At 41.3% G+C, this 16,019-nt stretch overlaps 1 protein-coding gene across 1 annotated transcript in view; it reads right to left on the bottom strand.

Moving 5' to 3' along the window:
- The window catches only part of adcy3a (adenylate cyclase 3a), a 30,381-nt gene extending 14,716 nt beyond the window's left edge, over nt 1-15,665 (bottom strand). Inside the window, exons 1-8 of the mRNA XM_084725606.1 lie at nt 14,230-15,665; nt 11,569-11,718; nt 6,620-6,750; nt 5,768-5,879; nt 3,900-4,027; nt 3,359-3,517; nt 780-945; nt 435-554 (exon numbers count right to left, since the gene is read on the bottom strand). Coding sequence (XP_084581732.1) covers nt 435-554; nt 780-945; nt 3,359-3,517; nt 3,900-4,027; nt 5,768-5,879; nt 6,620-6,750; nt 11,569-11,718; nt 14,230-14,904 — 1,641 coding nt within the window. The 5' untranslated portion in view covers nt 14,905-15,665. The remainder of the gene's footprint in view (nt 1-434; nt 555-779; nt 946-3,358; nt 3,518-3,899; nt 4,028-5,767; nt 5,880-6,619; nt 6,751-11,568; nt 11,719-14,229) is intronic.
- Between the last annotated feature and the right edge of the window lie 354 nt (nt 15,666-16,019).

Raw genomic sequence — 16,019 nt, 5'->3', positions numbered from 1 at the left:
CACATCTCTGCTGGTTGCACCAGGCAGTTGTGGTGTCATTGCAGTAGGTGCTTCACCATTTGTTGCCTGGTGGGGACCTGCACTCTACTGATGACATCTTCTAATTATAGCATCAATATGTTTTTAATTTTACTTATCATACACAGAGATAACATATGAGACTACATGAGTCCTGACTACAGTTGATTGTTGAGGTGTGTTTAGGTGAGTATAGGTAGTCATAATGCATTACAAGCCCCATCAAGGGTCACATCTATATTGTTATGCTATATTCATGTTTTTATGTTATAATTCACTATGAATTCTCCCATAATGCACTCCAAATGTGTCTTCATAGAAAGTGTGACCACAAACCCTGCTGCCCTTTAGGGGTCACCAGTGTGCCTCTTGCTTCTGTACATGACATACTGATCTCAGTGATAGTTCTTGTTTACCCTGGTGTCCAGTTCTTCTGGTTCCTCTGGAGTGGTGCAGGCTGTGTTAACACTGCCGTTACACTCTGTGGTGTTGATCAACAGCGGCGAGTTTCCATTGGAAGAAGTTACAGACAGCTTCTAAGAAGAAACAAGCAGAGGACTGAGTGATTATTCCTGAACATATCCATGTATCCTGAAAGCTCAGCAGAAAGTTTCTGACATTTTGTAAGATCAAATCTAGCTGTGAGTAACAAGAAAATTCAAATGTGACTTTGCATGTAACATTCATCAAATCCCCTGTGCATCAGCTACATTTAAATGTCCAAATATTTGCAGTGTGGGTGCGTGGCAGGTTGAACTCACGACACCATTGATGCCGTTCTTCCCCACAGGTCCTTTAGGAACCACCACCAGGTAGGTGTCGATGCCCCTCTCCCTCAGGTAGTCACAGCGCTCACCTCCGTTTCCTGGCTCCACATCGAACTCACCATGAAGACACTCCATGGTGCTCTGGGAGATGTGGACGCGGCTGGTCCACACAGACAGAGGGGTCAAGGATTAGACAGGTCATTTATCTACCAACTACCAGTGAAGTGCTTCTGTAGACTTCATGGAGCCATCAATAGTCCTTAAAACATCATCATTTCCTCATCTTCATAAAATGTGCTGTACTGTAGCTTTATGCATTCAGTCAAAGTCCCCCTAATGAATTTACTGTGATACTAACCAACAGTAGACTAAAATGTGCTTAATGAACACAGTGCAAACACGGCAGCACTAACATTTTAAGAACATTTTAACAGTGGTTAACAAATACAGGTTTTTCAATGGCTGATGCTGATATTTAGACAGCAGGGCAGCCGGTGACCGATATATGATGTTGATCTCAAAACAAATAAAATCATGAATAGTTCTGGTGATATACATTGCTGTTTTAATGGGCAGCCACACCAAGATGTGTTGTTAGAAGCATGTTGCACTAAAAACATTGGGTCTCAAGCAAGAAGTTTCGTATTCTTATCTTGAGCTTCTCTTACTTTTTTTGTACGTAGGGCTTGTACAAACATGCCACATCAGATTCAACAAACGCTCGTGACTTCAGATAACTGTGTAAATGATCCGCCTGTGCATATCTGAGTGTATATGCATGAGACTTTTAAATCAGCAGAATTAACGCCCCAATAATACCATATAAGACTGCGCTTCCAGCTCCATATGTCAGGAAGTGTTCATTCATGAAAATAGCACCAGGGAGAAAAAAGAAGAACTTCATGAGTTTGGAGTTTGACATCCTGCTTTCAGAGATCCATAAAGGAACAGCTTGCATTATAACAGCATCAGTGGTGGAATTAAAAAGCACAGAAATGGGAAAAATGAGTGCTGTTAATGCTGTGTTACCTAAACATTGGACTATCACTGAAATAAAAAAGAAATGTCTCAATATGAAAATGACTTCGGAGGGAAAAAAAACACCTCGCCACAGTAACAGGCAATCAATGTCTGCAGCAAGAGGGTGGGGTCAGGGGAAGTTTTCATCACAGAGATGGAGGACAGAATAAGTGAGGATGTTTGCCTGGACAGAGACTTCATGAACCCACACGTGCAGATACACTGCAAATACACCTGACAGCAGGCAAACAGTGACACTAGCATTTTAGACTGTATCAGAGGCATTTTCTGATACTGGATCATATTGGACCAACCCTATTTACAGCAGCAGATGGAAGTTATTTTCAGTGAAAAAGCTCTGATAAACCCACTGTAGTAGTAGTGGGAGGGGCAGAAAGCGTATGAAAGATTGGTGGCATTAACAGCCGTCTCACTGACAGATCAAACCATAAAGCAGCACCAACATGTCAGCCAACATAAACCAGCAGGTTCTGAACAGACACATTATCAACACTAATAAGACATTAGTGAACAAAAAAAAACATTTGCACTTTGCACAACTTTAATTGGGCTGCAAAGGTTTTTTTTTTTTTGGGGGGGGGGGGCATGTTATGCCTTCAATGACAGGACAGCTGAAGATGTGACAGGAAATGGGGAGAGAGAGTGGGGTAATGACACGCAGCAAAGGGCCATGGGCGGGAGACGAACCCACAGCCACTGCAGAGGACTCACAGCCTCTGTACATGGGGCACACACTACCAACCGAGCTATCCAAGCTCCCCATCAGGCCGGAAAAGATGAGCCCAAAAAGCCCAACGAAATTCTGTCTGAACCCCATCTGAACCCGTCTCTCATTAACATATTTCAGGCCGAACCCAATTACAGCCTGACATTTTTCTTAACAAGCTTAACTCTATGTACCAAACAGTAGGAAAAAGATTACTATTACTACTGCTGATGATAATGATGATAATGATAAGAAGAAGAAGAAGAAGAAGAAGAAGAAGAAGAAGAAGAAGAAGGAGAAGAAGAAGAAGAAGAAGAGGAAGAAGGAGAAGAAGGAGAAGAAGAAGAAGAAGAAGAAGAAGAAGAAGAAGAAGAAGAAGAAGAAGAAGAAGAAGAAGACAGCCCAAACAGGTCCTGTCAGTTCGGGTATTGATCTTAAGCTCTAGCTCCAACAAGTTTGCATATGTGTCATCTACCTGGTCATGGCCATGTTTTATCCTGTATGTCTTTTGTGTAGTGCTTATTCTTTGTGTGTTGCTGTCTTTTACGTTTTGAAACCCTTTTAGTCCCTACCCTCTTGCCAGGCCGCCACTGGAAATGAGAATTTGTTCTTACTGACATGCCTGGTTAAATATAAGTTCAATTCTACCTCTCAAAATAAAATGTTGCTCTGTGCTTTAATGTATATCTTGTCCTATACTGCATGTTTTTTTATCATTTAAACAAAATGACAACATAGAAAGACAGACATATACATTGTACAAACAGTGGGTTAACTTGATTTTAAAAACTTGAGCAGGTACTACATGGAGTTGATCTGTTCTCACCCTGGAATCCCTCCAGCCTCCATTTTGTTGGCCACAGTGACGTCTGTGGACCAGACGTCGTACTGCCAGCGTTTCTGACCCAGCACTCCTCCCAGGACTGTACCACTGTGCACTCCAACCCGCATGTCAACATCTGTCTGGGTTTTCTCTCGCACATACCTATGGTTGATTTACAGAGCAAAAAATGTTAGATAAAAATCAGCAAGAAGCACAGCTAGCTTGTGTTTTTGTCGACTACCACACCACAAATGCATTATCTGTAAAGCCATTCATGCACACTTGTCTGGAGTCTGACCAACATGCTGCATCACAATTGATTTGAGCTTAATGACCTCTCATTGTCAACCAGTGTTCACTTCACTTGATTTCACAGCTGTAGTCCACAGAAGGTCGGTAACAGTCCATCAGAGGATCAATTCCACCCTGTGGACCAAGTGACTGACTCACTGCATCAAATCAGCTGCAGCTGACACTGACTAAGCTTTAACAGGACAACACCGTCCACAGTTATCTGTCCTGAGCCCCTCGTCCCTGAACTCACGAGATAGCCTCCACCATGGCCAGGCCCATCATGATGGAGCAGGCAGCGTGGTCCTCCCTGTAGTCCGGCAGCCCACAGATACAGTAGTAGCAGTCTCCTAGGATCTTGATCCTCAGCTGGTGATATTTCTGACAGGGCAGATAAAGTTCAGTCAGAGACGAACACAAGAACAAGCAAGAGCAAGAATGAAGGAATGGTGACCTTTTAAAAAAAATGGTAATGTTGTTGAGGATGCACAGATGAAGTCTATTGGAATGCGATTGGCCAAACATGAAAACAACAGGTTTTCTGTTCTGCTCCGTTCATTTGTAGTGATAATCCAATGCTGATTAGTTAAGTTACTGCTGTTAGTCATCAGTGATCACCTCCTGCATGAGCGTCATACAGAGCTCATTTTAATTCAAGAGCAAGGGATCTTAAGCATTCAGGCAGAAATTAGCATTAACATCAGCATGATGACTGGCCAACACAACTCCTTGCTGAATGATGTTACATTGCATAATGGCTGAAATTTGAGGTACGTTTTTTTGTTGGACGACTCTGTAATGGTCCCCTGTGTTGGTTTTCTCATTGTGCTGCTGACTTCATTCACATCAGTGACAGGGCAGTTTGTTTGAATGAGATCTTATGGCTTGTTTGCACTACATACTTGAGCACTGCGTGTGTGTTACCTGCTGGTTTTCATTTTGGTACCCATATTAACAGGTCAGAGTGTCCACACAGCTCGCTTGAGCAGCCACACCTGCCACGCTTCATCTAGAGAATCGGAGACTCGCCTATTTTTTCCATGTGACGTGTGTGTGGTTCTTGGCAAAAATACACATAAAAATGATCTGTTCACAGTTATATTGACATTACATCAGCAACAGGACACCTGTGCATCTGTGCAGGATGTCACTGACATGAAAAAAATCAGGTTCAGGGCAGGTTTTTTTTTCTTTCTCTCTTTTGTCCTCTTCCTTTATCCATTCATCTCTCCTTCCCTCTGATTCACTGATTGCATTCAGAAAACATATGTTTTCTTCTCTTCAAACTTGTCTGCAAACTCAATGTAGAAAGCTAAAGTGTTCACAATACCATTCACACCTACCCCACCATACTTAACATTTACTCCACAAACTCCAACATTACTTTGTACTTTGTATCTGTACATTATGGACAAAGCAAACACACTAGAACATAAAAAAAAGACTTGCAACTCAAATGGGACTTTAACACCAATGACTTGTGCTGACTTGGACTTGAGCCTTTTCACTTGAAAATATCTTACACCTTCTGTTATTTAAAAAGCATGAATCCACCAATCAATTCACATTTTGTGTTGAAACCATTTTGCAAGTTTACCTTATTAATTATTAGTTGAGACATCATGCATTTTCTGTTGCTAATTATGCCGATCATGTTGGGATCTCCTCTGGCAAGGTTTTCTTTGTTTACTATCTTGTTCGTTGTTCTGATAGTGATAAATATGAGGATCTTGCATGGCGTGATCATTAATTTGACCAAAGCAAAATATGTTGTGAATTGTTTTGTTTTTAGACATTTTTATTCAGAGACTTTTATTTTGAAATTTGGAAAACTGGAGATTTTATGAATCAATACTGGACCATCGATTTGAATTGTTTCGCTGATTTTTTTTAACCCAGCCCTAATAGTCTGTGTCATCAGACACTCTGACTTTAGGTATGAGGAGAGAACAAGTCAGCCCTTGTTTTAAATATACAAGAACTGATTTAACTGACTGTCTCTGCATGATAATTTAAAATTGTCCCAGATAATCAGAACATTTGATCAATTATTGCAACCCTGATCAGCATGAAAATTCATACATGTATGTAACTGGAACACATCAACGTCATGAAACTCACTGCAGCCAGTTTATCGAAGCGAGCAAAGAGCTCGTTGAGCAGCTTGACCAGCTCCTGTGCACTGCAGGATGACGACAGCTGGGTGAAGCCCACGATGTCCGCAAACAGAATACTGCACAACAAAGAGAGACACAAACAACATTAGTACGAACAACATACATCCTCCATGTACATGTTCATCCATATTGGCCAATAAAGGATTTAAAATCTAATCTAAAATCTAATTTTATAAAATTCGCCTGAAATGAACATTTCCGCAGATATGACAGGCAGATAAGATGATGCTGAAATTATGCACACGTGACACGAGTATGTCTGCAGTATGGCGGTTTTCTTAAGTGTCTGAAACAAAGTTGCTATTTGCAACGATTGCTTAGCAGCGCTCATGTGTGGAGCAGCCAATCACATTCCTTCAACATTGCCAGTTTTATTACCAATCTTGAGAGCCGGCATCCTGTTCATTCCGACGAACTTCAAAGAAAAAAAAAACAGCAGTAGTTTTCTTATTTTTCCCAGCAAATGCATTCATTCTGAAAAGCATTGTATTTATATATGTGTATATCACTGGGCAAAGACTTGATCTTGATGTTCTCTGTAATTTTCTGGAAATAAAATATGTGCAAATCTGCATGGGCAATCAGCCAAAATGAGTTGGTAAATATCAGTATATCAGATATAGGCAGGAATCCAATATTGTGCATTCCTAGAGGCCACTTTGAGAAGCATCTCCCTGCTTACACAATCAAAAGATTCATGTTACCTATGAACACATGGCTGCAAATGAAGCCGTTATGGTGGTTGAACAGACAGACAGACAGACAGACAGACACACAGACACACAGAGTGAGTTACCTGACGTTTTCATGCCTGTACATGTACATGGTGTTGAACTGCTGCATCTCTTTCTGACTGGGCTCCTTCTTCATGTCCTGAAGCATCTCATCGGCTATGTGCTTTGGAAGGATGGATAGCAGCAGACGCTCCTGTGGGGGACAGAGACAGACAAATAGAGGACATCAGACACAGCTGCTGATCATAAACAAGATCTGATCTGGCAAATGATATGTTGGAGTTTTTAGGAGACTTGCATTTTATGTTTTTTTTTCCACTTGTTTTTTACATTTGAAAACTGGTCACCATTCACTTCCATTGTTTGGGAGAATCTGCAACACTGTGAAAATGTTTTGTGGACTAACAAAATAAACCTGACTCTCAATCAGCATGAGGGTGAGTAGATAATGGCTGAATTTTCATTTTTGGGTGAACTATCCCTTTAAGTTGTTAAGGATATATCATACCAGTGCAACATTCTGCAGCTGCTTCTTTTGAACTTCATTCAAAGAGCTTTTACAGACAAAGTAAATGGCTCTTGGACACATTCAAGAACACTGAGCACCACATTCAGAGGTGAGAGAACATAGTTAATATATTCTGGAGCACACAACATAAAAGTGCATATGGTATTTTTAAGCTGAGAGTCAAAAGTATGGCTATGAGAGACTACTGTGCATTTCTGAAGATATTTCCCCTGATTGCCCTTTGTTCCAACCCTCACCTGTGCTAATGAGCATTGTGTAGGGACTGAAAGACTGAGATCAGAGTAGAAACACTGAAAGATGCACCAATCCAACATCACCTCATTCCAGTGCAGATACTTTACTGTTTGTTCTACTCTGCACTGCAAAGAGACTTTTGATGAGGAAGTTTGCAGGATGCCTCCCTGTGGAGGTATGGCTGGTACATCAAACTAGGAGGAGACCATGGGGCAGACCCAGGACATGCCAGAATGATTACATAGCTCCAATGGCATGGGGACACCTCAGGATCACAGCTATACAGAGAGCTTCTGGGCTACTCTGCTTATCCTGTTGTCAGCAACACAAAGACTTGATAAAAAGTGGCAGGAACCTTACTGGTACAAAAGATCTTCCCTGTAATGTGCAGTTCATTACAAACAGAGCTTCAACCCGGTGCACAATGCACATGACTATAAATGAAGCTGCTTAAAAAGGGTGAGAAAAAAAATCATGATTCTTTTTTCAAGTCGATTTTTGGATCCCTCAATCGCTTTTTAATACATTTAATTAATGAGCACTTATTATGTTAGCTCGATACTAACACATTATGGGAATTCCCATTGACCTGCAAACAGAGATTTGCATCACAATCACTGTAATATTAACATAAAAAACAGATCCATTTTATTTAACATGCTTCACACTAAACAACATGTGAGCTCTTTTACTTTGGTGTCAACACACCATGCTGACCAGCTACAGCAGCCTCGATGGTTCAAAACTCAAACTCAAAATTCCCAAAGGGAAACACAGCTACCACTTAGAGGAGATACTGCATGTCAGCAGAGGGCAACACATATTTATTTTCTATTTTATTTATTGTTCACTACCTGATGAGTAGGAACAGCTAGATGCAGCACCTAACTTTAGATTAACTATTTTTTTTATTTCATATTTCATTCTATTGTACAGGATAGTCATTTAAAAGTATCATATTTGTGCTGTCTGCAGTTTTTGGGGCTCCTAACATCTTATTTCATTTTTTATTTTCTTATGGCACTGGCTTGACGAGCAGAAACAGCTAAATGTAGCACTTCACCTCAAAAAGTATTTTAATTACCACTTTTAAATGCAGTATAGCATTGATGCTACTGAAATAAAACTAGGGCTACATGATTTATGATAACAATAACACAATTATTCTGTGTTATTTTTTTCATGGATCTGTACGAAACAAAGATGTTCTCTGAAGTCTAGAGAATGATGTGTTGGGAAGGACACCTCTGCAGGACCACAGTATTTAATTTAAAATGCTATTTTGACACACATTTTGCCCTTAACAAATATTGTGCATCCTGCGATTTGAAAATTGCAGGACATTAATTGTTCAGCCCTAAATAAAACTCAGAAAGACTGACTGACATGTGGTGTGTACTGTGCACATTATCCTGGCATTTACTTTGTCTGCAGGTTTTTTTTTTTTGCTCATCATCTCCTTCATTTTGTTAATTGCAGCAGTATTGGCCTTTTTTTCACGATTACCACTTTATGCTCATATAGTTTAACCTGCAGGGTTTGTTCCACTGCTGAGAAGAAAATTACTAATTTTTTCTTCTTTTTGTGACAACTTTTACTCTTTTCAACAATCAGCTGTTCTGGGTTACTTCTGTTCTCTGTGCAGGCTCACAACGAAGTTTGTTTTAGCCTGGTTTGAGGTAGCGTTGACTACTCCAGGCTAAACTGTCTTAATGAAACAGCTTAAGCCTTGAGTGGAAGTTGAGGTTTTTTCAAACCCAGCTTTTTCCCTTAAGTGCAGACTTAGTATTTATCAGTCTTGATGGAACACCTTTCCATTCTCTTTTTTGTTTTGGAGAAAAAAAGCTGGTTAGCCAAAAATGCGAAAACAATGATTACACAAGAGTTGTATGAGGAACAGAGTATAGAGGCAGTGAATCAAGCTTTCCTCCAACATGCTGAAGGTCCACATGGTGTACACAGCTGTCTTTGTTTACATGGCCTCAAACTGTCAGTCAGTGAGGCTGCAGAGATCCTGCACGCAGTGACCCAGAGCCACAACACACAGCCTCCATTACACACACACACTCAACCTGTAAATACATATTTAAAACAGGCCTTCACACGTGTACACACAGTGTGCATGGAGGGAGGAGGAGGGCTGGGGGGGTTGGGGGGGTCAGTATGGCAGCTTTCAATATTCTTATCAAAAGCTGACAGAGAGGTAGAGCAGCAACAAACGGCTGAGCGGGTTGGCTCTGTGATTACAGCTGACACCATCTCAGGAGGCCGGTTGCCATGGTACCCAGCAGCGACCGGATGCTCCTTGATTGGTTGGCGGGCCCTTGTATCCCAGCAGCCCATGCTTCTCCATTAGTATTCCGGGAGTTTCTTCCACTCATGGTTTTATCAAGCGCTCTCGCTGTCTCTTTCCTCTCCATCATCATGCAACACCTTCTCTCTCCTCTACACACTCCTCCATCACTTCTCACACCTTCACTTTCCTCCATCACCTCTCACACTTTCACTCTCCCCTACACACTCCTCCATCACTTCTCACACCATCACTCTCCTCCATCAACTTGCACACCTTCAGTCTCCTCTACACACTCCTCCATCACTTCTCACACCTTCACACTCCTCCATCACTTCTCACACCTTCACACTCCTCCATCACTTCTCACACCTTGACTCGCCTCCATCACCTCTCACAATTTCATTCTCCTCAACACTCTCCTCCATCACCTCTCACAATTTCACACTCCTCTCACAAAATTGCACTGCGTCATTGCAATCTTTCTCATATTACAGCTAAAGAGTGCACTAAAATATGTTGCCTTGGATGGACCTACTGACTGGATGCAATGTGATACCAGTCAGACCTGCAAAACCTGTGAAATGTGATTTTTCAAATCTGGACCAGTGATACTCCTCTGTCAGTTATCATATAGAGCCCACCCCAAATTAAATAAGCAGTTCTGATCAGCACTATCATGTCCAAGGCTTGTGGGATTCTGTCTGCATGGAAGGGGGGCACGCAAATAAAAACATGAGCTTGGCAGATTCATCTGGTTTCCAGATTTGTCCAAGTATTGAACAAATGAAAATGTTGGTCTGATGATGGTGCACCTATCACCCAAGCCTTTAGTGCTCAATTTTAAGGTGTTCTCGTGGATGAAAAGCTTGTGTGGAAGCAAAAATTGCAAAAATTGCAAAAAAAAAATAAAAACACCCACTGGAATCATCTGTGAAGTGGGTAAAATGATTAACCCTAAGACTTTTCTTACACTTTACTAGAGCCTAATAATTGTAATATTCTCTTGGCCAATGCATTATTTTCATCCTTCAAGCCACTTTTTCTTCTTCAGAAATGGCTCATTAGAGCAGCAACATTTTTTAATTCCAGGACACCCTCTGCCTCACTGTTTTGTAAGCTGAATATTTTGTCCATATTTGACACTAATAGACTTCAATTATGTGAGTTTGTTTACAAAGCTGTTCATAAGAGCTTGCCTAAATTTTTCTGGAATTATTTTCATTTTAACTCAGATCTTCATTCCAATAAGAAAACAGACAGTCATGGTCATAGTCATCTTCACATTCCTCGTGTTAAAACACATTCAGACAGTTTTCTATAAAATATTTAGGACCCATATTGTGGAATGATGTAAATCAGCTTCCAAGTCAGTCCATGTCAGTGATTAAACAACATCTGAAAAACATTATTGATTGATTATTTTGTCTGGATATATCTGTTTTTGTTGTTTTTTCTATCATTTTCTTCTGTTACTTCTTAATTTGTTTAATTTTTTTCTTCTTTTCTGTTCATATTACCTATATGTGTGAGACCTGTGTCATTAAATGGGACTTAAGATTCTGAATTGAAATATTTAGGCTCAAAATCGTAATCAGTAATTGTAATTTCAGTTTGATTTGCTTTGATTTATAATTGGAGGAGAGCCATGATAAGCCTTGTAGGCTTTTAGTTTCCCTTGCAGATTCTTGTTACTATTTATATTGTTTTATATTTTTTTAATATATGCTAAATCAAATCAAAACTGTTGGCACAGTTACTCCACTGCTTGGTTTTTGAACCAAGCAGTGGCATGTGTGCCATGTGTACCAGAATTTGTGCTGTAGTGGACACACTGAGTGGACACACTGAGTTGATACTGACATGTATCTTCTGTTGTGACACTGGGCACAAGTATTTTACCCCAGAGATGAAAATGATCCCCTATACACACACAGAGTGTTGTAGTGTCAGACCTGCTGCTGGCTCTGCTCCTCCAGGTTGAGTTTGACCTCCAGTGACTGCCGCGCCTCCAGAAAGGCCTTCCGATGTTTCCTGTCCGCCATGTAGTATGACATAACGCCCACGGTGATGGCACACACATAGATCACAATGTTGGCCAGCAGCTTGAAAACAAAAAGATGCAGCAGTTAGGGATTAATATTTAATGAACACATGCACAACAAACACGTAACAGGGCACTACTGAAAGTTTTAAAGCATCAGTGTGTCAGATTTAGGGGAATTTATTGGCAGAAAATGGCAGAAATTGGATATAATATTCCTAAGTATGTTTTCAGTGGTGTATTATCACGTGGAAATAAGAATCCTTGTGATTTGTTACCTCAGAATGAGTTTTTATAACAACAGAGGGAGCGGCTCCTCTACCAGGAGTAGCCGAGACCAGACAAACCAAACGCTGTTTCTAGAAAGGGCCTTTCGTGTTTTTTGTGAGTTTGGTGGCTACTGTAGATTCTCCTACACACTTGGAAGGGGAGGGTGAGATGAGGTGCTTGCAATCTGCAGGCTCACTGCTGGATGATGATGATACTACATCCTTAACACTGGTCTTTCAATTTAACAGCAGCAATCTGACTTCTGAAACAAGAAAAACTTTCCTTTATCGGGTTAAAGGGATAGTTCCCCCCGAAATGAAAATTCAGTCATTATCTACTCTCCCTGATATCGATTGAAGGTCAGGTTTAGTTTTTTAGTCTAAAAAAACACTGCTGGAGTTTCACATGAAAACAGCATTGCAGAATCTCCCAAACAATGGAAGTGAATGGTGACCAGTTTTCAAATGTAAAAAAACAACAGAACAAAAACATAAAATGCCTCCATACTGCTTGTCTGGTGTAATCCAAGTCTCCTAAAGCCCCAACGTTGACTAAAAAAATGTTATTGCATGTTTTTACATTTGAAAACTGGTCACCATTCACTTCCATTGTTTGTGAGATTCTGCAACACTGTTTTCATGTGAATCTCCAGCAGTGTTTTATGGACTAACAATAAAACCAACCCTCAGTCAGCATAGGGGTGAGCAGATAATGAATGAATTTTCATTTTTGGGTGAACTATCCCTTTAACGTAATTTTCATGACAAAGTAAAGGAGATAAAAGTAAAACAGGGGTTTTATAATAAAAAAGTACAGAATGCAAACATGTTTTCTGATCATCTTAAAAATGTTACCCTGATTTATAAACGTAATCTGATTACTTGTGTGCATGTAAACATTTTAGTGATTAGTAATTTTGATACTCTGACAGTCAGAAGTTCAGTCCGTCCGTCTGTCTGACCTTTTGCTGAAGAGCCTCTTAAGGATAAAAGTTGCCCAGTGATGAGGCAGACTGACGCCCCTGAACAACCATAAGCCTTGACCACGGTGACTCCTCCACAGATATTGTATAATGGCATGCAAGGACTCAGTGTTTTCTGCTCTTTTTCTGCTCTTCAGCCCTTCTCTGGTGGCTCCTGGTCATTTTGGTGAAAAATTATATGGAAATGAATAGCAATTATATATATTTTTTTAACATTTTAATTTTCATTTATCATTGTTGTAGGTCTGAAAGAGTTGAGATAACTCAAAATTTCAAGGAAACGTAGTGCAATAGAGTTTTGAGCCAAACTCAAAATTCACAGTTTTGAAAAATCTTTTGCTGAGATGTTTGTTGAGAGTTTTAGAAAAAACAAACAAATGTTTAAAAAGTGATAGCCTAAATTCATTCAAGTGAAAGTGAATGAGTTTCTAAAACTCAAAGACTCAAGTTTATCTAAAGAAAAGGTATATTATCTCAACTAAAACTAGGTTGACAAATCTTTTTATAGTTTATTTCAACAGTCAAAAATCTACTGCAGTGCATTGCCTTGACACTCTATGGCATATGGCACATACATCTATGGCTCGGTGCCTTTTCCCCTTTTCCTCTAAATTTTGCCGTTGGCTCGTCTTCTTGACTCTCCACAAGCTAACTAAAAAAGTCTTCAAGAGACAATTTAATAGTTGTGGCTCCAGACAGATTATGTTTTTTCTTTTTTTGTCCAAAAGTGTCTCTTTTGATCCTATAGGTTGCAGACCCCTGACTTAGGCAACAACTCTATGGCAACTCTGTGGGGACACACCACCTCAAATACAGCAGGCCTCTACATCATAATGTTATGATGAGAGAGAACTCAATGGTTGATGACTGTCAAACAATGCGATCGGACCAACCCTAGATCACAGATGCAGAGGCCAGAAGTGAACCACAGCCGTCTCCACAGCCAAACATTTTCAAACTCCCAGCCAATCAAACTGCAGGGCTGTGGGGTTACAGACTAAGTTTTGTTTTTGACACGTTGGAGAGAAAATGATAAGAAGCTGTTGCCACTGTTCATTACACTGTCTCCGTGTCCTGCTTATTATAATTATTACTTTCTTTATTTCTAAACACAACTAAGTTAGCGACATGTGGCACGGAGACAAAGACCCTTTTAAACCCAGCAACAATTTCATCGTCCATCACAATGTTTAAGTGTGGACATTGTCATATATCAATTTGTTAGCCCAAGTTAGCAACATGAAGCTGCTCACAGATCATTTCAAGATAACCATCTCCCTGTCCCTCACCCCACCTCCTGTCCTTTTCTCCCATGCTTACCTGTCTGCCCAGTGCTGCCCCCTGGATGTCTTCCTGCTGCTGCTGGGCGATGGTGACACCCAGCACCAGGGTGTGCACCCCACAGGACACGGTAGTGATGAGCACGATGGGCGTCAGCCTCAGAGGCAGAGTCAGGAAAAAGGAGAAGCTGAAGAAAGCCTGCCAGCCCACAGTGTCGCTGGCCTGGTGGAAGCGAGCGTAGTTCAGCCCCAGGTAGCAGAATATCTGCGCCGCTATGAGCACCCACAGGGCGTATGGCACCACCCGTCTGGAGATGCGGTCCGGCAGCAGCCCGAAGCGGCACAGCAGGTAAAGGATAATATCTGCTGCCAGTCCCACTGAGGCCACTAAAACAGAGGCCAGCTTGTCAGTGGTGTAGACCACCGCACACATGACGATGATGTAGCTGTCGAAGAGGGCGGCGAACACAACCAGCACCAGCAGGGTCTCGTGTCTCTGCCGTCTGAAGTAGGTCTGGTACAGGTTCTCCAGAGACTCGGGCGCAAAGGTGAGGCGCATGAACCGCGGCAGGCAGAGGCAGCATCCTGAGCTCCGGACCGTCACCTCGTGTGTTCGCCCCACCGCCTGACCGGGGTCAGAGGGCAGCGTCACAGAGCAGTCCGCTGAATATTCCGCAGAGTACTCTGGCTCTGAAAAGGCTCGGTTTCGAGGCATGGCCAACACTCAAGATCTTCTCCTTTCTGTCAAAAAAAAAAACAACAGCTGTTTGTCGTCCTCCAGGAGTAGACCAAACGCTGACACAACTCTCAAGTGTACATCATCTGCTGAGGGACCTCCTTTTTGCCCTGAGAGCCCACATATGTGGCATGAATCACAGCAGTGTTGATTGTCAGGACCTCGACATGGGAGAGGCGTCTGCTTACATAGCTGCGTCCACAGTCAGTCCATCCAATGCTGTCGTTTGACTCAGTGAGTCCTGTGTCATATGCACAGATCGAGCACGCCTACTCCTCTTTAGCAACGTGATCCAAACAATGTGCACCTCTCATTTCCTCTTTCACTGTTCCACCAGCTCCTCTCCACCTGTGTACTCCACTGCTGTGCACCATGTCAGAATGGGTGGATTCATTAATGTTGGACCAACTGAGTTCATGTTTGTATGCCTTCTTCTGTCTCCATCAGTCCTCAGGGTTGGACAGCTTTTTGCATTTTGGCCTTCCATAGTCCCACTTCACATGGCCTAAGTAAAGAGGGACACATGAGGAGGAAATTCACCATCTCTCAACACACAGAGCATTTGTTTTGGATTCATAAAAAACCTGATGATCCAGTCCCTACCTCCTGCACCTGGCTGATCTCCTCTCACCAACATCCGTGTCAAAAACTGGTGTTCATTACATGTTTTCAATTCCTGGCAGAATATGACTGAAGACATTTCATGTGGAACAAAAATCAAACTGCAATGGCTAATCGATTAATCAAATAGTCGATCGAAAGAAAATTTGTTGCCAACTAGTTTGATAATTTTTTAATTGTTTCAGTCATTATGCAAGCAGAAATGTAAAACATTTACTGATTCTAGCTTATTTGATGTGAGGATTTTCTTTTCTTGGTCATTTATGACCGTAAATGGTGAGTTTTTGGGTTTTTGGACTGTTGGTTGGACTAAAGTGGCCATTTGAAGACATTACTTTGGGTTCTGGGTATTTTTCACATTGTAGAGACTAAATGATTAATCAGTTCTGACAATAATCACCAAGTTAATCAATAATCAAAACAATGTTAGCTGCAGCCCTAAACACCACCAAACACTGTTTATTTTTCAATCA

The sequence above is a fragment of the Lutjanus erythropterus genome, chromosome 9, assembly GCF_056507025.1.
Source record: "Lutjanus erythropterus isolate fLutEry1 chromosome 9, fLutEry1.hap2, whole genome shotgun sequence".
Lineage (NCBI taxonomy): Eukaryota > Metazoa > Chordata > Actinopteri > Lutjaniformes > Lutjanidae > Lutjanus > Lutjanus erythropterus.
Note: the sequence above shows the minus strand (reverse complement) of the source record. Positions and strands in the feature narration are given on the sequence as shown.